Source organism: Amblyraja radiata, chromosome 23 (genome assembly GCF_010909765.2).
Source record: "Amblyraja radiata isolate CabotCenter1 chromosome 23, sAmbRad1.1.pri, whole genome shotgun sequence".
NCBI classification, from domain to species: Eukaryota; Metazoa; Chordata; class Chondrichthyes; order Rajiformes; family Rajidae; genus Amblyraja; species Amblyraja radiata.
This window is the reverse complement of record NC_045978.1, coordinates 28942090-28966425: the sequence shown is the minus strand read 5'-3', so window position 1 is coordinate 28966425 and position 24336 is coordinate 28942090. Positions and strand designations below refer to the sequence as shown.

Below are 24336 nucleotides of genomic sequence, written 5' to 3'. Positions count from 1 at the left end.
TTCAATTTACTCCATAGTTTTCCTATTTTTTTTTCGACATCCTTAAATGTCACTGGTAAGTGTTACTGATTTTTAGTCATGTTGTTCACCGAGGTCCCTACGTTAATGACTAGAATTCCAGTAACTCCCACGGTGAGGGGGGAATTCTAATTAAGGAGGCTTGATGTGAGATACATTGACTAATTACTACTGCGGGCCAGTGATAACAAGTTCTGTGCCAGTTTAATGAGCGAATGCACCAACGCCATGAGGATAAAATAGTTTTAGGATTAGTGTTAGGATTAGCGTTGTGCAGGTTGGTTCAATAAATCGATAGTTGTAGGAAAGTAGCTGTTCCTGTACCTGGTGGTGTGGCCCTTTTGGCATCTATACCTTCTGCCCGGTGGTAGCAGTGAGAAGATGGCATGACCTGGATATTGAGGACCCTTGATGATAGATGCCACCTTCTTGAGACTGAGATGGAAAGTGAATGTAGAATTATTCTCAGAGGACAGTGGGTGCTTAGTGGTTGGAGGAATGCTGGAGGCTGAGATCGATAGATTTTTGGACCTTAAGGTGAATGAAAAGATCTGGGGATTGGGAGGGGAAGTAGATTTGTCTTAGAGGACCAACGAGTGGTACATAGGCTGGAGGGGGAGTCTGGATCCCAGCTTCAATTTCAGACGTGACCTGCAAGAATTTCATTGTCCTATCTGGGACACATGACAATAAACTCTCTCTTGACACCTGAGCTAAACACCAAGTGCTGGAGGAACTCAGCGGGCCAGGCAACAGTTGGAGAGGGAATGAGACAGGGCGATGTTTCGCTGCGGGCTGATTACCGGCACATTTCAACATAACATTTTTCAAAAATCTTCCTCGCAGCAGAATCACTGACAGTTTAAAAACACATTTTAAAATGTACATACATTACACATACGATTTCTAAAAGAAAGAAGGTGACGAAACAAAGTAAGACATTTGCGCAAAACACAAGTTAGAAAAAAAACAAGTCCCTTGGCAGTGCAGGAGGTGGAACATCGTGTTCCGTTGTCAAGGTAGGATTAGGGTTTGTAATAGGAAGGAATTGCAGATGCTGGTTTATACCAAAGATAAACACCAATTGCATTGCCTGCACCAACGGTGGCGATGGGACTTGATTTGCAATTCACTGAAGCAAAACGATACGGGCAGATGAGTTGTGGATACTGTGAGGAGTTAAAGCCAGCCTCTGTCGCTCTCTTGTGGCGATTGTGCACAGATGCACAAACTATTTCTGAGAAACCCCTTCCTTCCAAGTTAAAAACTCCTTTTGCCACGTCGACTTGGCGATGCAGAAAACACGAGGCTCAAATTCAGCGAAATGTAACGGTATCACTTTCATATTCTTCATCAAAAATACTCTCGCGGTTTTATCTGCTCTGACCGGAGGCAAAAGTAGACAACTTTGCGGAAAGGAACGCTTATATTTTACTCCATGTAACATGACCGAAGTTTGAACGAAATAGATGGAGAGGGAAATAATTTTTTTTTGGGGAGAAATGCCTTAAAGGCCACGAATATTAAACAGCGGGACAAGCCAAGCAAAGATGCTCTCGTAGAGTTAGGCGGCACATTGAGATTTCTGCCTTATCCTAATATTGTCCTAAAGTTCTGATGCCGATGATCTGTTTATAGACGTTAGCAAACAAAACCAAATTGAAATGTTGTGTGTATAGGAAGGAACTGCAGATGCTGGTTTAAAACGAAGACAGACACAAAATGCTGGAGTAACTCAGAGGGTCAGGCAGCGTTTCTGAAGAAAAGGAATAGGTACTTGGGCACATACACACACACACACACACACACACACACACCCTCGCACACACCCTCACACACACATACACACACACACACACACACACACCCTCACACACACACACACACACACACACACCCTCACACACACACACACACACACACAGTTGAAGCGGTAAGGAATTATGTTAAATGTTTAACATGCCTGCAGTGATGTATGAAAAACATTTGTTACAGCTCATTACTTTCAAGGAAGGAATGGGTCAGAACATTAGACAGAAACAAGGAACTACAGATGATGGTTTATACCAAAGATAGACACAAAGTACTGGAGTAATTCAGCGGGTCAGGCAGCATCTCTGCGGACAAAGGATGGGTGACGTTTCGGGTCGGGACCCTTCTTCATTGTTTGGACCAATGCTGCAACGTTAAGAACAAGATACAGCTTTCTGAAAGGCCACATTGCACGGGAATTATTTGCCATTGTTCCCCTCTGTTAGTGTCTTTTGCCGTTAGAATTTGTTTTGGATGAGTGGATGAACATAATTCAGAAGAAATTCAGAAATCGGAAGTGCTAAAGGACTTGGTGCAGGATTTCCAAAAGTTTAATTTGTAAGTTGGATCGGTAGTAAGGAAGGAGAATGCATTTATTTCGAGAGGACTGGAATATAAAAACACGGATGTAATGCTGAGGCTTTATCAGGCCACATTTCGAGTCGTATGAGCAGTTTTGGGCCCTGTATCTGAGGAGGCATGTGCTGACATTGGAGAGCGTGCAGAGGAGGTTTACGAGAATTATCTCAGGAATGGTTGGGTTATCATACGATGAGCGTTTGACAGCACTGACCCTGTACTCGCTGGAGTTTAGAAGGATGAGGAGGACTTCATTGGAACTTAGCGAATAGTGAAAGGCCTGGATAGAGTGAATGTGGGGAGGATGTTTCTACTAGTGGGAGAGTCTGGGACTAGAGGCCATAGTCTCAGAATAACAGGACGCAACTTTAGAAAGATGAGGGGGAATTTCTTTAGTCAGAGGGTGGTGAATCTATGGAATTCATTGCAACTGTGGAGGCCAAGTCAATAGATATTTTTAAGGCAGAATTGACACATTCTTGATAAGGGGGTCAGAGGTTACGGGGAGAAGGCAGTAGACTGGGGTTGAGAGGGAAAGATAGATCAGCCATGATTGAATGGCAAAGTAGACTTGAAGGGCCGAATGGCCTAATTCTGCTCCTAGAACATGACCATTTAACAAGAAACATCATGTTTACTGGAGTGCTGTATCAATCCAATCATTTTTTATACTTTTGGAATCGGTCAGATGAAGGGTCTCGATCCGAAACGTCATCTGTCCATTCCCTCCACAGATGCTGCCGGACTTGCTGAGTTCCTCCAGCACTTTGTATTTTGCTCAACATTCCAGCATCTGCAGTTCCTTGTGTGTCAGCTTTTGACATCCAGACAGTTTTAATCTTAGTTACTGTAGACATAAAGTGCTGGAGTAACAGCGAGCCAGGCAGCGTTTCTGGAGAAAACGGATGGGTGATGTCTTGGGTCGGGACCCTTCTTCAGATTGAAAATATGTCTCTCAAGACTCTGACCTTGGTGCTGCTGCCCAATTATCTCTCATTTTATTCTGTTTGGGAGCATTTGCATGAATATCGACAGCCATCTTGTACCCTGGCATAATGGGTACCCTGGTACCTCTGGGTATGATCCCAGCAGGCTGGGGAATCAGGGACATCCTTGCCAAGCTCAGGCCTGTTTTGGTGCTGAACACTTTTAAAAGGCTACCACTTCTATACTGGGCTCCAAGAATGGGATGAAGCTCAATTCACTATTTCTGCCTGAGTGATACATTGTGAGGTTTCAGAATTGGATACACTGGGTTCCTGAGAGCAGAAAGACAACATTACATTATTTTTATTTATGAATGCAGGGGAAATTTCCCTGGTGCAGGAAATGTTTTTTTAAATTTAATTTAGAAACACAAGGAATGACAGATGCTGGAATCTTGAGCATAACGCAAACTGCTGGAGTAAATCGACGGGTCAGGCGGCGTCTGTGGAGGGAATAGATAGGAGATCGTTCGGGTACCCCTGGTCGGACTGATTGTAGTGGAGGGAAGAAAGCCGGAAAAGATCTGACTTGTGACTGGTGGACAGGGAAAGTCAGAAGGTGAGGCAAAGCATCGCACAGCAACCAGAACCTGACCAGTAAGGCGTTTTGACATTAAATCTTAGGTTTAGATGAGGTTTAAGTTTATTATTATCACATGTACCCCAAAGTACAGTGAGAAGCTGTTTTGCATGATATTCAGTCAGATCAGATAGTATTATACATAGATACAATCGTCAAACCAGTACAATAGGTAGAGCAAAGGGGTGATACAGAGTGCAGAATATAGTTGTCAGCATTATAACACATCAGTTCCACAGGCAGTTATCAGCATTATAGCGCACCAGTCCCACAGACAGTTCCTAGCACTGTAGTACACCAGTTCCAGAGACAATTCTCTACATTTTAGCACACCAGTTCCATAGACAGCTCTTAACATTATAGCTCACCAGTTCCGTATACTTTTCTCAGCATTATAGCATCAGTACCAACAATTATTTTCTCTTCATGCAGGTGTTGCCTGACATGCTGAATATTTCTAGAGGTCACCTATGAGATCATTCATTCCTTCGAGGCACTTCATCCAAGTGCTGGCACTACACTCCCAGTGTTGACCTTTATGTATCTGCTAAGGAAAATACCAGCTCCAGACTCGCCCATCCAGTGCGATTTGTCAGCTTTTGGCTCCAACTTTCAGCCTCAGTTCTTAACATTTGAGATACTCCAGGCTCCCAATTTTCTTCTGTCAAACATGAGTCAACATATGTATTATTTCTCATATTTATTTGAAAAGTGATGCTGATTTGCACATTAGCAATAACTCTTAAAACAACAATTCTGTGCTGTTTTACATCAATATGTTTTACTAACCTCCAAGGGTTTCTGGTCAAATGTGAATGAAATCAGTACTGATAACGTCTCATTATTAAATATTTTATTTTTTAAATGAAGTGACTAAATAAATCAAACTTTGCACTGGATTATTCCGTGTTTCTGTTATTGGTTTCCACGGAAACCCTGTAGCATCCAGCAAAAACAGGTGAGGTTGGAACATTGATGTTTACCGATCCTACTGCCATTAATGAAGTCCATGCATATGACAATGCTTCGATAATCCGCTGTATTAGTTTGTCCTCAGTGGGTTTTTAATGATACTCTAATTAATGAAGTCTTAGTTGCCTTGGCAATAAATCTCTTTGATGTCCATCAAGGGTTTTTCTAGTGGTTCCCAAAGTGTCAAATGCATCTAATTGTGGACTTCCCATTGTGGAGCAGCTGCTAGCAAACAGCAACAAGTTAAATCTGTACACATTAGTAATGATTGTCCCTACATTGAGCAGGGACATTCTGCACTGTCCAAGTATCAATGACAAAAGGGTCTTCATCCCGAAACGTTAACTCTGCTTTACTTTCCACAGATGCTGCCTGACATGCCGAGTGTTTTCAGCATTTGTTGCTTTTGTTTCAGATTTCCATCAGACTGCAGAATTGTGATTTTCATTAATGAAAGAGTAAAGGCCATTAGAGGGACAATGTCACCAGCATATTTGTTCGGATGAAATGGTACTGCTCTCATCCAGAGATGGGTGAGTGGAATATTTTTCTCTGAACTGTTTCACTGTTTGATTTTGTTAAATGTCATGGTATATTTTTGTGTGCCCATAACAAGATGTGCATACTATGTTTTCCTTGTTACTAAAAGAAGAGGAACAAGTTGTTTCTGCTTTTGATTCTCGAGCATTAGAAGAGTTACTTTGAAGGTTTATCAGTGCTTCTTTGTGAAATCCCATGTGTTTTCCACAAGGAGCAATGGTTATGATCCTTATTTAACTAATGAAAGAAGCAGAGGAACAAAATTAATGAGTAGAAATAAGTGCATCTGTTCCCATTCTTGTTGTGCATTTGCACATCTGATGTAATTTGTTTTTGGCATAGCACATCAGATAATCACTGACACAAAATAAAATATTGCAAATGCTGCAAACCTGACATAAAACAGAAAATTCGAAAAATATTCAGTAGATCAGGCAATGTCTGTGTTGAGAGGAACTAATTAATATTTAAGGTAAAACGATCTTTCTGGTCTGGCTCAGGTTGCACTGTGATTCCAGTCTTTCCCAGCACGATGGCACAGCGGTAGAGTTGCTGCCTTACAGCGCGTTGACCCGGGTTCGATCCTGACTAGGGGTGCTGTCTGTACGGAGTTTGTACGTTCTCTCCGTGACTAAGTGGGATTTTTCCAGGGAGCTCCCATTTCCTCCCACACTCCAAAGAAGTACGGGTTTGTTTTCCTTGTTATTAAAGGCTTGATAAAATTGTAAATTGTTCCGAAGTGTGTGCAGGCCGTTTGCAGGAATCATTGGTCAGCACAGACTCGGTGGGCCGAAGGGTCTGTATCTCCGCGCTTTCTCTCTAAACTAAACTAAGCCGATATGTGCCAATAAAGGGGGCTTTTTCTGTGTCAGTGACTAGCGGAGTTCTACAGGGGTCGGTGCTGGGGCCGCTACTCTTCACGTCGTATATTAATGATTTGGACGAGGGGATTGAAGGCTTTGTCGCCAAATTTGCGGATTATTCGAAAATATGTGGAAGGACAGTTAGTGTAGAGAAAGCAAGGACTCTGCAGAAGGGCTGGTTGGGAGAGTGGGCAGTGAAGTGGCAGATGGAATATAGTGTAGCAAAGTGTGGAGTCATGCATTTTGGTGGTAGGAATAAATGCGTAGACTATTTTCTAAATGGGCAGAGAATCCAGAAATCAGAGGTGCAAAGGGACTTGAGAGTGCTGGTGCAGGATTCCCAAAAAGTTAATCTGCAAGCGAATCGGTAGTAAAGGAAGCAAACTCAATGCCACCATTTATTTCAAGAGGGCTTGCGACGCGGAGGTAGAGTTTCTGCCAGAAACCCTAGTTCGATTCTGACTATGGGTGCTGTCTGTACGGAGTGCCGAACAGCGATCCCCGTACACTAGCACTATCCTACACACTAGGGACAATTTTACAACAACACCAAAGCCAATTAACTCACAAACCTGTACGTCTTTGGAACGTGGGAGGAAACCGGAGCACCCAGGGGAAACCCACGCAGTCACGGGGGAACATACAAACGCCGTACAGACAGCACCCGTAGTCAGGGTCGAACCTGGGTCTTTGGCGCTGTAAGGCAGCAACTCTACTGCTGCTGCCATCATGCCACCAGAAGCTCACAATGCAACTTGCCTCAGTCCATTAGGTTCTTCAGATTGTGACATCCCCATTCCAGTACATCAGGTAGACATCTTTTTCTATCAGTGCAGCAACTCACGCCCCACAGTTACACCCTTACACTCTGCCGAAGTTGCAAATAGGGATCTTATTGTATTTTGGCAATATACAAATTAATCTGCGATTAATCTGCGATTGAAGCAGAGTTAAGAAAAAGGGATATCATCAGATACTATTGTTAGGACATGGGGGAACTGTGCACGGACAGATAGAGAAATGAATATAAGAAACATCTCAGGGGAAGTTAGACACAAAATGCTGGAGTAACTCAGTGGGTCAGGCAGCATTTCTGGAGAAAAGGAATAGGTGACGTTTCAAGTGGGAACCCTTCTTCAGACTGAGGAAGTTAATCTCCACCAAAGATTCCACCATCCGTCCCCCACCTCTCACCCCAACTGATGCAGGTTACTCCTCACTATCGTCCTGCATCACCAGAGACTGCCGATGGGAAATGTCCCACAATTCTGTCAACGTTATGCAGCAGTCTAATCTCATGTGGTCAGCTTCTCAGAGAGAGGTAATGAGCAGATTCCAGCCACCTGTAAGTGCTTAATGGCAGACTCGATGCCGGGCTTATATTCACTGGAATTTAGAAGGATGAGTGGGTATAAAGAAGCATAAAATTATTGGGGGGTTGGGCAGCCGAGATGCAGGAAAGGTTTTCCTGATGTTGGGGGAGTCCAGAACCAGTGGTCACATTTTAAGCCTAAGGGGTAAGCCATTTAGGACTGAGATGAAGAAAAACATTTTCATTCAGAGAGTTGTGAATCTGTGGAATTCTCTGCCACAGAAGGCAGTGGAGGCCAATTCATTGGATGTATTCAAAAGAGAGTTGGATATAGCTCTTGGAGCTAACGGAATCAAGGGATATGGGGAGAAAGCAGGAAAGGGGTACTGATTCTGGATGATCAGCCATATTGAACTCTTGGTTCGAAGGGCCGAATGGCCTATTCCTGCACCTATTTTCTATGTTTCTATGATTGATCAATGGCCTAGTCTGGGCATGAGCATCAGTCTTGATGCCTGGATTATACCAGAGCACCATGAGTTACAGTTATAGACCACAGACAGCAATGACCTACCAGTCAGCAAATGGAGCAATCTCGATCTTGAAAAAACTTGGCACAGCTACATTGGCTTAGGAATGCACAGGGCTCCTGGGAGCACTGGCATTGTTATGCAGAAACTTTTATTAGTGCAGGAATTCCATCTGTGTATTAAAGAAATGGTCTGATTCATGTCAGCTGTGGTGCTCAGCTGTCAGATGGTTTATGACTATGTTGCTCTTCCCAATGATGTTTGCCTCTATGGACAATCTTGGCTGCACTAAGAATGTAGTTTTTTGCACTAGTATTACGGTTATTAAATATGGAAAATGATTACATATTATCTGTGTGTGTTGCGTTTACAGGCCTGTAAAAAGCTTTTCACTGGACCTCGGTCCACGTGACAATGAACTAAACTAAATTAAACTAAAACTATTAAGTTGTTGCAAGTAAGAATTTATCATCCTACCACAACCAAAGGGCAGCGCTGAACTATTATCTACCTCTTTGGTGACCCTCGGACTACCCTTGATCAGACTTTGCTGGCTTTACCTGGCACTAAATGTTATTCCCTTATCATGTATCTATACACTGTAAATGGCTCGTTTGTAATCACATATTGTCTTTCTGCCGACTGGATAGCATGCAACAAAAGCTTTTCACTGTATCCCGGTACACGTGACAATAAATTAAATGAATTAAACTTTTGTTGTTTTATTAGTTGGTATATCCTGCCCCTAATTTTTTCAAGAGAGAGTTAGATTTAGCTCTTAGGGCTAAAGGAGTCAATGGATATGGGGAAAAAGCAGGAACAGGGTACTGATTTTGGATGATCAACCATGATCATGTTGAATGGCGGTGTGGGCTCCTAGGGCTGAATGGTCTACTCCTGCACCTATTTTCTATGTTTCTATGTTTCTATATATGATAATTAAACCCTCTTGATTCTTGAGGTCTGAATGTTGTCAGTGGCATGGAATTCTGCTGCTTCGATCAATGGTAAACGATGCCTGATGATTGCCCTGTCAACTTGTTGTTCAGAAGTGGCACATTGTCATTGTGTATCATTCTCCTAAGGCCGAATGGCTTTCCCCTGCCCCTAATGTTCTTTGATCCACCTCAGCCTTTGTTTATGTTAAGGACAGGCAGAGGTTTAAAAAAAAAATTGCATTGGTAGCAGAGGTGCTAAATGATGCTAAGAGGATACATGTTCTATGAAACTTTCTGCTTATGTTTCTTTATCTTTCTCCTTCAATACTGCGGGGCAGCATGCAAAACAAAGGCAGAAGTTGTGTCTATAAAGCATTTCATAGCTTGAAATTGTCCCGAGACCCTATACAGCAGCTGAAGTGTAATCAGTGTAGGAAACATAGTAGCCAACATTTACAGAGCAGGTTCCCCGAACACCAATGAAATAAAATCACATAATCCATTGGACGGAACTGTACGGTTGATTGAGGAACAATTTCAGCTAAAACACTGGAAATAACTCCCACTTCTGTTCTTAAATAATGGCTTGGGATTTTTGTATGCCCAGGGAGCTCAGTTTAACATCAATAAGTATAAGAAGGAACTGCAGATGCTGGTTTAAACCGAGGATAGACACAAAATGCTGGAGTAGCTCAGCGGGTCAGGCAGCGTCTCTGGAGAAAAGGAATAGGTGACGTTTTCGGTCGAGACCCTTCATCAGACTGAGGACGGGTCCTATTCCTTTTCTCCAGAGACGCTACCTGACCTGCTGTGTTACTCCAGCATTTTGTGTCTTATCTTCAGAGTTTAATATCAATTTTCTATCAGGGCCAAAAGGCGATTCTAATCAATGCAGCACTCCTTTGGTACTGCATTGAAGGAACAACGAAGGGTTTTCTAGTCAAAACTTTAAACATAGAATGTAGAATAGTGCAGTACATCCGCTGCCGGCCCTGGTGGCTCTGGCCTTCTCTATATTTTAGTCTGAAGAAGGGTTCCGACCCGAAACGTCACCCATTTTTTTTCTCCAGAGGTGCTGCCTGACCCGCTGAGTTACTCCAGCATTTTGTGTCTATCTTCGGAAGAACAGTACACCATAGGAACAATCTCTTCGACCCACAATCTATGCGAGCAGGATGCGAAGACAAACATTCTATTAATTAAAATGGATCAGAACCAGCTATTTTAACTCCTCTTCCTTGATAGTAACTATAGTTGTTGATGTGATGAATCAATTGCCTGATAACAACTGGAAAGAAACTGTCCCCGAAGTGTGCGTTTTCACACTTCTGTACCTCTTACCTGATGGGAGAGAGGAGAAGAGGGGGTGACTGTGGTGAGATTTGTCTTTGTAGGCCAATTATCATAGCCTCTACTGTCTTAGCTTAGGTTGAACCTCTACTGGTCATGTGTAGGAAGGAACTGCAGATGCTGGTTTAAACCGAAGATAGACACAATAAGCTGGAGTAACTCAGCGGGACAGGCAGCATCCCCGGAGAGAAGGAATGGGTGACATTTAGGGTCGAGACTCTTCTTCAGACTAGTTAGGGATAAGGGAAACAAGAAATATAGACGATGATGTAGAGAGATAAAGAACAATGAATGAAAGATATGCAAAAAAGTAATTATGATAAAGGAAACATGCCATTAGCTGTTGGGTAAAAACGAGAAGCTGGTGTGACTTGGGTGGGGGAGGGATAGAGAGAGAGGGAGTGACGGGGTTACTTGAAGTTAGAGAAATCAATATTCTTTCCACGGGTTATGTACATTTGCAAACCATGTCTCTTGTGTGGCCTTGTGGTGTGGGCCAGTAGTCTGTGCTCTGCAGATTCCACTATTTGTGCATCTATCTGTCCTTTTAATTTTGGAACCGATAACATTTTGTCGTTTACATTTGAACAGGGTTATTAAAGACTGGTTCTCGTTTGTATTAATGCCTGCTATCAACATAATTCCTGAAGAATGTTCTTTATCTAACAATCTGTAACATAAGTAACGTTAGCACTTTAAGTAACATCTTAAAGTCCTTTCAAAATATGGAATTGCAGATGCTGGTTTATTTTTAAAAAAAAAGCAAAGTGCTGGAGTAACTTAGCCAATCAGGCAGCATCCTTGGAGTACAAAAGAAGACACAAAGTGCTAGAGTAACTCAGCTGGTCAGGCAGTACCCCTGCAGTACAGAAAAAGGCACAAAGTGCTGAATAATTCACTACATTAACTTTGAAAAACACACTGAAAATAACAAAAAAGACGAAAAGACAGTCAGACTGTTGGCGAGGCTGCCATCGCTGACGGCGCCACCCGGTGATAAGTAACTCAGCGGGACAGGCAGCATCCCTGGAGATCTGAAGAAGGGTCCTGACCCAAGACGTCATCCATCCACGTTCTACAGAGATGCTGCATAACCCACTGAGTTACTCCAACACTTTGTGTGCTTTTTTTCCTTAAAGTTCTTTGCCTGTTCTCGAGGACTATGGTGATGCAGTTCAAAGCATAACCACGTTCATTTCAGTGAGAGACACAAAGTGCTGGAGTAATTCAGTGATGAGCTGTTCATTACATTAAGAGAGATAAAAGCATTGAAAATATTTTGTTTTACATTTCAGACCAATATTCGCACATCCTACTGCTACCATCAACAGTGGCCTTCGTTGGCGGACTAGTTTTTGGGTATGAATTGGGAATCATCTCTGGTGCTTTACTGCAGCTTCAGGAGGTCTTCAGCCTCAGCTGCTTGCAGCAAGAAATCGTGGTCAGCGCTCTTCTGATTGGAGCCTTCTTGGCCTCACTAGTTGGAGGGGTAGTTATCGATTACTATGGACGGAAAAACTCGATAGTTCTGAGCGTGGGATTGGTGTGTGTGGGAAGCAGCATCCTCCTACTGTCTTCCTCGTTCGCCCTGGTAGTGTGTGGTCGGATAACCATTGGATTCGCCTTGTCCATTTCCTCCACCGCCTGTTGCATATTTGTCTCTGAGATGGTCTGGCCCCAGAAGAGGGGGATGATGGTGTCGCTTTATGAGGTGGGGATTACAGTTGGCATCTTGAGTGCCTATGCACTAAATTACCTGTGGTCAGATGTACGACATGGATGGAAGTACATGTTTGGCTTGGCCATCGTGCCCGCTATTCTGCAGGGAATCTGCATTTTCTTCCTTCCCGCGAGCTCCCAGAGGGTCAATAGCCAAACGGACGAGTCCGAGAAAGTGCTGTTGCAGTTACAGAACGGGGAGCACGACGTCCCTGAGTCAGAGGAGGTGACCTCAACTCAAGGGTCCCAACGCCAGTATAAATTCCTTGATATGTTTCGGGCTAGGGATAACATGAGGGGTCGATTACTGGTGGCATTGGGTCTGGTGCTCTCGCAGCAGCTGACAGGCCAACCCAATGTGCTATATTATGCCTCAACCATCTTTAAATCTGTGGGATTTCAGAGTAATTCTTCAGCAGTGCTGGCTTCAGTAGGACTGGGAGTAGTAAAAGTCATGACGACTTTGGTGGCTATGGTATGTGCTGACAAAGTTGGGAGACGGACACTGCTCATTGGTGGCTGTTTAGTTATGTCCATCTCCGTCACTGTGATTGCATTCACCAGCCAAAGCATCACAACAGAATTCCACAACGCCTGTAAGACCAAAACACACAGCAATGGATCACTTCACCTAGTTAACTCCAGTGGATCTGTCTCCAAGCCAACATTCACCAGTGAAAGGCTACTGAACAAGAGTCAAATGTCATCCTTATCCACCCAGGGCAAACAACATTTAACCATTGACGAGCAGAAAAATAACAGTGAGGCGACAATTGAATTTCACAGTGTTACCGACTTATTAAGCACTCCAAGTACTTTGGATAAAAGACTCCATTCAAGAAAAACCAGGAGTCATGGCATACAAATTCCAGGAAAGACTATTCAGACTTCTAAACAGTTGGTTTTAAATTGGATTACACTGCTTGGCATGATGGCCTATGTCAGCGCTTATTCAATTGGATTTGGTCCAAGTAAGTATGGTTTTATTTCTCATGTTTTATGGTTATGAGCCAGTGATGATAAGATGCACTGTATAATAGGCTCAACGTTAAAAAGCAAGGGGGTATTGGCCACAACAAACATTAAAGGTAAGATGGCTAGAACCAGGTACCGGAGCAGACCATTCGACGTGCCTGTTTTGGCATCCTTCAAACATACATCTTAGTTCTAGGTGTAGATACAAAGAACTGCAGATGCTGGTTTATACCAAAGATAAACACAAAGTGCTGCAGTATCTCAGCGGGTCAGGCAGCATCTCCAGAGAAAAAGGACGGGTGACGTTCGGGTTGGGACCCTTTTTCAGGCTTAGTGTGGTGGGGGGTCTGCGAGGGGGGGAGGGGGTTGAAGAGCTGGAAGTAAGGAAAGACCAGGATAAATCAGGGCTGGCCACAAATGACCAAAGGCAGAGTGGTGCCTTGGTAGATCCATTGTTGGCTAGGGAAGGTTTGATATCAAGGGATATAATGTGGGGAACTGTGAACTAGTTAAATGACTAGGGTGGAGGAAGGAGGCAAGGGGGTAGGGGAGGTGAGTGTAAGTAGAAGTTACTTAAAATGAGTGAATTCAACATTCAAACCGCTGGGTTGTACACTACGCAAGCGAAATGTGAGGTGCTGTTCCTCCAATGTGCGTGTTGCGTCATTCTGACAATGCAGGGGCCCAGGATGGAAAGTTCAGTATGGTAATTGTAAGGGAGTTAAAATGGTTAGCAACTGGGAGATCAGCGGACTGAGCGTAAGTGTTCAGCGAAACGGTTGCCGAGTCTACGTTTGGACTTGCCATGTACAGGAGCCCACACTGGGAACACCAGATGCAATAGATACGGTTAGAGGAGGTACATGTGAACCTCGGTCTCACTGGGGTCCCTGGATGGAGTTGAGGGAGGAGGTATTACGACAACTGCAGTTGCTCTGAGACCACACCCTTTAGTTTCTAGGAGGAAGCAGTCTTTCACTTCCATCCGGCTGAGTCCCTTTGAAGTTTAAGGTGCTTCAATACGACCATCTCTCATTATTTTATTTCCAATGACCATTGGCCAATGTTAATCCATCTCTTCGCACAGGTCATCCCAGAAATTGGTCTAAGCTCCTTGGGAAGTATTACCTTGATTGGGTGTGGAGCCCTAATTAGCAGACAGAATAGGGCGGCACGGTGGGGCAGTGGTAGAATTGCTGCCTTACAGCGCCAGAGACCCAGGTTCGATCCTGACTACGGGTGCGGTCTGTATGGAGTTTGTACATTCTTCCCATGAACTGTGTGGGTTTCCTCTGGGAGCTCTGGTTTCCTCCTGCACTCAAAAGACGGACAGGTTTGTAGGCTAAATGGCTTGGTAAAATTGTAAATTGTAAATTGACCCTAGTGTGTGGACTCGGTGGGCCGAAGGGCCTGCTTCCGTGCTGTATCGCTAAAACTGAACTAAATAAACTAAACTAAACTCGAGATATAGATAAGGCTCCATTAAAGTAGAAAATGTGCAAAATGCATATTAAAAGCAAAACAAATAATTTCACTGTGACATGTCACATGATAATAAAATATCATTCATTCATTCATTCATTCATTCATTCATTCATTCATTCATTCATTCATTCATTCATTCATTCATTCAATCAACTATTGATGAACATGTAAATTGCAATGTAACCACACCACTGGTGATTTATAGGAATGGATTAGATTAAGGGCCCAAGGAACTTTATTCATTCACTGGAAGATGGCTTTGTTGTTTGAAACAACCTTTGTTACCACTTTAAATTGTTTTTTAAAGTAATTTGCAATATCATTTCAGAACATATTAAGAGTGAACAATATTGGTGTGGAACTAGAATCATATCAAGGCCAGTCTAATAAGAATGGCAGACTTTCCTTAATCATAGAAAGTTTCCAACACAAAATGAACAATGGCATTCATTGAGTCTATGTTGGTTAATGTAAAACAATCCAAACTAATACCACCTTCCGGCACTAGGTTCATAACCTGAAGGTCCCACCTTTCAAGTATTGTGTTTAAATGTGATATGGGCCTCTGCCTCTATCATCCATTTAGGATAGGAATTCCAGACATTTACCGACCTCTGGGCAAAAAACATATTCCTTAGCTCCCCTCTAATCCTTCAACCACAGAAACAACACAGGAACAGGCCCTAAGACCCATAATGTCTGTGCCAAACATAATGCCAAGTTATACAAATGTCCTCTACCTGCATGTGATCCATTCTCTACATATCCATGCACCTATCCATAGGCCTGTTAAATGTCACCATTCTAACTGCATCCCTGGCAAAGCATTCCAGGCATCACCACTCTCTGTGTAAAAAAAAACTTGCCCTACACATTTACTTTAAACTGTGCCCCTCTCACCTTTAAGCTTTGTCTTCTAGTCCTTAACATTTCCACCCCGGGAAAAAGATTTTGACAGGCCACCCTATCTATACCTCTCATAACTTTATATATTTCTATTAGGTCTTGCCTCAACCTTTGACGTTCCAGAATAAACAATCCAAGTTTATCCAACCTCTCCTCATAGGTAATGTCCTCTACCCCAGGCAGTATTCTGATGAACCTCTTCTGCACCCTCTCCAAAGCAAACGCATCCTTCCTGTAATGGGGCAACCGTTTATTCATTTTTTAACATGTTTTAGACCTCAGGTAAGACTGCTCTCACTCTCCTCCAGCATATCAACTGGAACTTATCCAAAATTTCCGAACAGCTAAAATGGCAAAATCTTCATAAATCTCTCTGAGATATTAGAAACCTGCGTTGATCTTTTCATGGATCCGTAGCCATAATTATTGGTGTTAACTTTTCAATTCATGAGTTCAGATCCCTATAGAGAAGGTAGTTATAAGCCCAATTGGTTATAATTGAATTAAGTTAAATTAATTTAATTGAACTAATCCGCTGTCTTAGTAAGAAACAGAGGCCAGCGAGTGAAAGATACATCTTCTAGATGCGCTGGGACGACGCATCCTCAGTGATGTGACCTGGGGTAATCGGGTGTTTCGGGTCTCACAACATCAGACACCCTCGCCCAGGCGACCCAGCCGGGGTTGATCAAGCCCCGACTTGCGTCCCAGCAGCAACCGCCCGCGGATCAGCCCTCTTACTCCAAAGCCACCTAGTGGCTTTCTCTGCGGCTTCACTTGCGGATTGAATGGCCCTCTTCTTTGCCAACCCCGTAATGCTCAACTGGTTGAGGACTTTGCAGAGTGAGCGTCCTGCAAAGCCTCTACAGCCCACCTCTATGGGCTCATAGTACATCTTCCAGCCTCTGTCCTGGCACATCTCCACCAGTTCCTGGTACTTTGCTCGTTTCCTCTCATTAGCCTCTTCGATACGCTCTTCTTAGGGCACTGTCAGCTCCAGAATATTCAGCTGTTTTGTCACTTCGGAGGTGATGATCATGTCTGGCCGGAGTGATGTTGCTGTGATGTGCTGTGGAAATTTCAGCTGTTTGCCCAGATCGACGTGCAGCTGCCAGTCAGTGGCTGTGTGGAGGAGACCCGTCCTTGTTTTTGGTTGTGGTCGAGGTTTCCCTTCAGCTTTGACAAAAGTGATTGGTTTCTTTGGGGCGTGGTGGTGTTTGCTGTTACCGATGGCAGTGGCTATGCTCTCAGCAACCACCTTGAGCACGTGGTCATGGCGCCACCCATAGCGACCTTCCCCAAGAGACTTTGGGCAGCTGCTGAGGAGATGTTCTAATGATCCTCTTCCAGAGCAAAGTGGGCAGGAAGGTGTCTCGCTCTTGCCCCAGACGTGGAGGTTTGCTGGGCTTGGTAGGGCATCATAGACAGCTTGGACAAGGAACCGGACGCGCTGGAAGTCTGCCTGCATGATGTTTGACCAGGTAATCCTGCGCTGCAGTATGCTCTCCCACCTTGTCCACGCTCCCTGCTGCCTGAGCCCCAACGTCCTGCTCACCCGCTCTTCCTCCACACCTGCTCGGACCTCTTCCTGGATTAGATGGTGTCTCTCCTTGCCCTGGGCCTTGAAGTATCCCAAACCCGCTCTGCCAGTTGCCATGACTCCCACCAAAGCCTTTTGCCTTAGGCATGACTCTGCCACCTCCACTGCTTTCTCCGCCCTCCATTTCCTCCCTGTTCTCACCTCAATGTCAGCCGATGACACCTTCTGGTCACTGGAGTCCCTGTACTGCAGAGCTTCTCTTGTTCGCGCCACCATAAACTCTTCCGTGAGGCCTCTGAATGGGAGCTGCAATATGTTGCTGGTCCCATACAGTGCTGCACTGTTGAGGCTGCAGGGAAGGCCAAGCCACCTGCGGAGAAAGCCGCTGATCTTCCTTTCGAGGGACTCAACTGTGGTCAATGGAACAGCGTAAACCAGCAGAGGCCACAGGACTCGGGGCAGGATGGAATGCTGATAGATCAAATTAATTTAATTGAACTAATCCGCTGTCTTAGTAAGAAACAGAGGCCAGCAAATCTGTCGTTCATGAATTGTAGCTTTGGCCAGATTTGGAACCTGATGGTGTTTTCCTAATAACACATTCTATGTGTATGTTGGTGTTGTAAACCAAAACAACCATGTAACATGTGTATTTTGTAGAAGTAATTGCACTACTTTTCATTGCAAGGTACTGGTGTAGAAGGGAAAGGGGCAGCAGAAATAAGGGAGAGGGGTGTAGAAGGAGTATCTGAACTTCATTTGGTGGACAGTAAGTCACTAATCTCTGCCTAGTCTCAACCTCCGCAACTATAACAAAATTAAAATGTGAAGCTTTTCAGAATTATAAATAGCTTTGGATTGTCCATTTCAATGACATTTCAATCCACAAACTGACTGCTGGTAGTTCATGTTCATATGCTCTAGGAGCAGAATTAGGCCATTCGGCCCATCGTGTCTTCTGCTCTATTGAATCATGGCTGATCTATCTTTCCCTCTCAACCCCATTCTCCTGCCTTCTCCCCATTATCCCTGACACTCTTACCAATCAAGAATCTGTTAATCCCTGCTTTAAAAATCCATTGACTTGGTCTCCATGGCCTCATCTGCGGCACCGAATTCCACAGATTCACCACCCTCATCTCCTTTCTAAAGGTATGATCTGTAATTCTGAGTCCATGGCCTCCAAAGCTAGATTCTCCCACTAGTGGAAACATCCTCTCCATATTCACTATCCAGGCCTTTCACTATCCTGCTATAACATGGTAGTTGGGCTCTCAATAAACCCTCATGGTACAGAAAATCACGTTATAAAGGCAGTTGTGTCAATTGAAGAAAGGTGGTTTGGGGAAAGAGGTTTTCAGACTTGCATTAGCAAAATTATTTTTCCCACAGAATTTTCAAAAATTCAGGCCTTCTCAAAGCAAGAAGTTATTTTTTGTTACAACAAATTAAAGATATGAAAGTCTGTATGTAAAGCCACAAAAGTCTGTATGTTACACTGTTTAATAAAGTATAGTTGCACAAATGCTAATAGAAACAATTGCTTGTCACTTTCAATGGCCACCGCAGTTAAAGTAGCAGCTGTGTTCTTAAGAGACAGTGGTGTCTTGTTACTGCAGGATGGGTATTTGGAAACAGGGCAGCTTTTTTTCTACTGGTCTTTTTTCCAAAGTAACTTTTAAGTGTTCTCCTTGATCGTGGTTGAAAGCATCTTATAACCAATTTGGCCGCTTAATCTAAATAGCGTTCCCTAATTCAACACTTGTGTTGTACTCAATTCTTATTATGGAAACACATGTTGTAACAGAACGACCTGTATTACAAGAAGTAAAGTGCTGGAGGAACTCTGCGGGGAATGGGCAGACAATGTTTCTGGTTGGGACCCTACTTCACTGATGGGATATGGGTAGGGGGGAGTGGTGGGTATGTGTGTGTGTGTGTGTGGGGGGGGGGGGAGGTGGTAAATAGAGGCAAAGACTGACAAATGATGTGGATTCAACAAGTGGCTCAGCTCCATCTCCGCTAATCTGTTGTTCCTGGATTGTCTGATAAATTGTTGATTCTCGTGTCAATTGGCGGCAATAATGCCAAATTCATAACATAAAGTTGTCTGATTTTTCAGTGACCTGGTTGGTTCTGAGTGAAATATTCCCCACCGGAATAAGAGGCCGAGCATTTGCATTCTCCAGTAGCTTCAACTGGGCGGCAAACCTAGTTGTCACAGTGACGTTCCTAGATGTTATTGGTGAGTAGTTTTTACATTGGGCCTTATTCAATCAAAATGACTCAAAAGCATTTGCACCGAATGGATCAAGAGATCTCAGTAACTTAGCAAATCAGTGGGAAAATGAATACTTCATCATGATCGATGTCTCAAGATGGTAGTGGTGGGTGGATAGCTCCCAATAAGTTGATGTTGGTTCTTACCCCTAGTGAAGATTAACCATCAGAAGGTTCTAGGTTTAAATCCCTTTCCACTCACGATTTGAGTGCAGGAAGCTTGGCTGACACGTCAGTTCAATACCGGGGAGATGCTGCACTGTCAGAGGTGATGAGTTTGGTTTGAGATGTTAAACCGCGGATGAGCATGTAAAAAAATCAAGAGAAACTATTCTAGAGAAATAAAGGGGAATTATTCCCTGTGTCCAGATCAGTGTTTACCCATTGATTATTTTAAAGAATAATTACTGATCTGTATCACATTGCTGCTTGTGGGACCTGCAGTGTGTAAACTGGCCGCTATATTTGTTATGTTGCAACTCACTACATTGCAAAAACTGTTTCAGTAGACTGCTATTTCAACAAAGATCTTTTGAAGAAACTGGGTAGCTTACAACCTAAAAGCCCTGTACCACAGTACGAGTTCATTCCAAGAGCTCTCCCGAGTTTAAAAAAAATCAAACTTGTGGTAAGCACGGAGAATGAACGTAGCGGGTACGTCGGAGCTCGGGGAAGTCTCTTAGCGCCATGGCAGGTAAGCACGGGAAGACTCGTGAAGGGATTTTCAACTTGATGAAAAATGTCCACGAGAGCCCCGAGTACCGACGAGCGGCCATTACCGTAAATCTCCGAGTTCGAATCAGGGCAAACTCGGGAGAACTCTTGGAATGAACTCGTATCGTGGGACAGGGCTTTAACGGTGTGAATTTTGAATACTCCAACCAAATAATACCCACCCACCCCATCTTCTTTCCCAAGCCCCTCATCCCCACTCTGTCCCCACTCTGGTGTGCTCCTATATCTCCCATCCCCCTCATCCAGTCACTCTGCTCCTTTCCCTTCCTTTGTACATTTGTCTCCCATTTCCCTCCCCCCCCCCCCACATTTCCGTCCTCCATGTCCCCTTTCATCCACATCCCTCCCTCCAGCTTTACACTTCACTCCTCTTCTCCTTGTCGGACATCCTTTTGTTTTCTTTTCAACTCTTGCCTTGGTCACTTACTCTGCCCGTCTGTCAAATAAACCCTCTTCATCTGTATCCACCCATCACTTGTCATGCTTTGTACTCCCCCCACATCTCTTTTCCAGCTTTCTCCCCCCACTTCTATATTAGTCCAGGTGGCACAGCGGCGCAGTGGTAGAGTTGCTGCCTTGCAGTGCCAGAGACCCGGGTTCGATCCTGACTATGGGTGCTCTCCGTATGGAGTTTGTACATTCTCTCTGTGACTGCGTGGGTTTTCTCTGGGTGCTCTGGTTCCCTCCCAATCTCCACAGATTTACAGGTTTGTAAGTTAACTGGTTTCTGTAAATTGTAAATTGTCCCTAGTGTGTGGAATAGTGCTTGTGTACAGGGTGATCGCTGGTCGGCGTGGACTCGGAGGGCCAAAGAGCCTGCTTCCATAGGCTATATCTCTAAAGTCTAAAGTCTGAAGAAGTGTTGAAACTTTGCCTGTCCATTCATTCCACAGATGCTGCCTGACCCACAGAGTTCCTCCAGCCCACTGTGCTTTGTCTGGCATTAATGTGGCTCATTACATAGCCACAGGAAGTTCCAATGTGTTTCAGAGCCTTTGGTTGTAATGTAATTTAGTTTTTGAAATAAAAATGCTCACGTGCCAGTACTTCACTCGTGCCAACTCTTTCTCCATTCAGATTCCATTGGACTCGCTGGGACGTTCCTATTCTATGGATTGGTGGGATTTGCTTCAGTTGCTTTTATAAGTCTTTGCCTTCCTGAGACAAAGGGACAATCACTGGATGAGATTGATAAACTGTTCTCTGCTAGAAGGTGAATATGTTTTATATCAACATTTCTGTATTAATGCTGTTGTTTAGATAATAGTTGGTCGCATCCTGATGCATTGCCCTAGAATGACAGTGGTGCAGCTGTAGAGTTGCTGCCTTACAGTGTCAGAAACCCGGGTTTGGTCCTGACTATGGGTGCTATCTGTACTGAGTTTGTTCATTCTCCCTGTGATCGCGTGGGGTTTTTTCCGGGTGCTGTGGCTTCCTACCACACTCCAAAGACGTACAGGGGTGTAGGTTAATTGGCTTTGGTAAAAATTGTCCCTCGAGTGTGGGATAGTGCCAATGTGTGGGGTGATTGCTGGTCAGCGGGGACTCAATGGGCTGAAGGACCCGTTTCCATGCTGTATCTCTAAAGTCTTAAGACTGCATGCTGATATTTATCTGTCTCTTGCATTGTATATGGCCTGATGTTACATTGCACTCTATGCAAGGGCCATCTGTGTTATTGCACAAGGCAGTAAGTTTTTATCCTAGTGCACTATGTTTCTTATGTATAGATTCATTGCTCAATTAATCCCATTATACCCTGTCGCACCAATCGGGCAATGTATTTCAAGTACATTTTTATCAAACACGTAGATTGTTTTTACATTGAGATATTGGCTTCTAATGTATGTTTTAGAAAAACAGCTTCAACTTGGAAATAAAGGTACTGGGAGTAATAGCTCAGAAGACCTACGCAATTTATTGCCAGTCCCTAGAAAGTCACAGTAATTATACTTGCAATGTAGCTGTCTACACGAGGTATAAGGAATGTAAGCAGAGAGTTGCAGGCAGGACCAGAGCAGAGTAATTTTATTCTATTTTGCCCAACATTGAAGACAACTGGTGAAGTTGCCACTATACAACCCTCTTTATAATATGTGTTGTCCACAGGGTCAATAGATTATATAGAGTGGAAACATGCCCTTTGGCCCAACTTAGCCATGCCGACCAACATGAGCCATCTAAACTATGACCGGTCTATCAATCTTTGATAGAGTCAATCTTAGATGGATCTATGTAGTTCCATTGCATTGTATTGTTCGTTCTCCCCGTGACCGCGTGGGTTTTCTCCGGGTAATCCCATTTCCTCCCACACTCCAAAGATGTACAAGTTTGCAAATTAATTGGCATTGGGAACATTGTAAATTGGCCCTATTGTGTAGGATAGTGTTAGTGTACGGGGTGATCAATGGTTGGCGGGGAATCAGTGGGCCAAAGGGCCTGTTTCCACGCTGTATCTCTAAAGTCAAAAGATGACTTCTGTGATAAAATGTTGCAAACATGCTGAATATGGTCACCGAGGGAAGCTTTGACCTCCAGATAGTTCTCATTGTCCCATGCCCAATCTGGAAATTAGGTTTTTGGCGAGAAAAGGAAAAAAGTTGATTACAAAATATTGTATACTTGGGCTTGAGAGAGGTTAACGCAATCAGTTTCTGGTTTTCTATGATACATGTTATGTAGGAGAGATTGGAATCAAGAGTATTGATTGCCTCTAAAAGCAGCATATTATCACAAAAAATTTTTTTTTTCTCTTTCTAGATTTTCAGAATTGAGATGCGGCTGTCTGAGGTCTGGTGGAAGAGGAACATCTGCGGGCCGTTATCATCGAGCCGGCAGCTTGGTCTTCTAGACCTCACACTGATAGTGGATGGACCCATACATTGTAACACCAACCTGAACAATTCTTTAATTTAGAATGCTGGACCCAGAATTTGGACTGAGTATGTTGGTTGTGATGTGTGGATCAGTGCTAATTGGCTGGGATGGTCAGGAAACCCAAAAGGTTGGGATGTCCTGCAGAATTTGATGTTAAGGTTGAAAGGTCTGACTGACAGGTTGGAGGCCTTTCAGATGGGAAGTAGTCCGAGAGAGCACGTTCATTAACGGGGTGGGTGGGAAGTCCAGAAGGGATGTGGGTGGCGTTGTGGTAACGGGAATGCTTCCACTGCTGGTTTAGGATCAAGGAGATTAATTTTGTGGTATCTATGCCTCTCAAGTGGGAACAGAAGGATGGTTTAGTAATGGTCAAGGTTGAGTTTAGTTTAGAGATACAGCATGGATACAGGCCCTTCGGCCCAACGAGTCCACACTGGCTGTTGATCACCCATGCACACTAGTTGTACGTTATGCCAATGCATTCTAAGAGCAATTTTTAAAGAGGCCCATTAACCTACAGCCCATACGTCTTTGGGATGTGGGAGGTAACCGGAGCACCTGGAGGAAACCTAGCTTACAACCTAAGACTTACAACTAGCTTACACAGCGAGAACATGCACACTCCAAACAGAGAGCACCCGAGACCAGGATCGAACCCGGGCCTCAGGCGTTATCAAGTAACAGCTTTACCAGCTGTGGCACTTTGCCGTCCTCTGGGGCTGTAAGGGTGGAGCATTAGAGCTGATTAGAGCTGATTAGATCTGTTGATGGCCTGGGAATCTGATGGTGGTTGAGAAGGGATTCTGCTGTGGCTGGTCAGGGCAGAGTGGAGGTCAGTGGGGGGGGGGGGGGGGCATGGCGGAATGAGGAAGCTCTGTTTACTGGGGAGGACTGAAGCTTGGAGTAACCGTTCTGGTCCTCCTGGCCTGGGAGCAATGGCGTAAAAGTACCCATCTCATGGATTTAGTTATTTTCGCCTTTCAGCTGCCAGGTTTCTTAAGAGCTGGACAACCAGCTTGTTGTGGTCAATGAGTGTAAAAAGAGGACAGGCTGTTTCATTACAATATTTCAGCGATCTACCTGCTTCCCATGCAGGGATTGAGCAGCAACCTTTCATTTATCTCCATTCAAATAGCAAGAGGGCATGTTTGATCTGGGCTTCTGTCGTTCCTGATTTTTTTCTGATTTATGTCATGGAAGCAGAATTAAGCCATTCAGCCCACCAAGTCTGCCACACTATTCAAACATGGCTGATCTATCTTTCCCTCTCAACCCCATTCTCCTGCCATCTCCGCATTAACACCTTTAATAATCAAGAATCTGTCTTTAAAAATATCCA

At 44.0% G+C, this 24336-nt stretch overlaps 1 protein-coding gene across 3 annotated transcripts; it reads left to right on the top strand.

The window, feature by feature from the left end:
- Positions 1 to 1219: 1219 nt before the first annotated feature.
- Positions 1220 to 23563, top strand: slc2a10 (solute carrier family 2 member 10). Of its 3 annotated transcripts, none has more exons than XM_033041905.1 (6): positions 1220 to 1344; positions 5363 to 5480; positions 11776 to 13170; positions 19228 to 19350; positions 21198 to 21333; positions 22881 to 23563. In XM_033041905.1, the coding sequence occupies exons 2-6, from the start codon at positions 5450 to 5452 to the stop codon at positions 22969 to 22971; spliced, it is 1776 nt and encodes a 591-aa protein (XP_032897796.1). In that variant the 5' UTR covers positions 1220 to 1344; positions 5363 to 5449; the 3' UTR covers positions 22972 to 23563. The 3 variants fall into 3 exon arrangements, with proteins under 3 accessions (XP_032897796.1, XP_032897797.1, XP_032897795.1); XM_033041906.1 differs by having other exon boundaries at positions 1220 to 1350; XM_033041904.1 differs by lacking the exon at positions 1220 to 1344 and adding an exon at positions 3807 to 3954.
- The last annotated feature ends 773 nt before the right edge of the window (positions 23564 to 24336 follow it).

Bases quoted from the DNA above. Each gene is read 5' to 3' on its own strand.
- slc2a10 (XM_033041905.1), top strand. From the start codon at position 5,450: ATGAAATGGTACTGCTCTCATCCAGAGATGG. The intron at 19,351-21,197 runs GTGAGTAGTTTT...TTCTCCATTCAG, and splicing joins GACGTTCCTAGATGTTATTG to ATTCCATTGGACTCGCTGGG. The intron at 21,334-22,880 runs GTGAATATGTTT...TTCTCTTTCTAG, and splicing joins AAACTGTTCTCTGCTAGAAG to ATTTTCAGAATTGAGATGCG.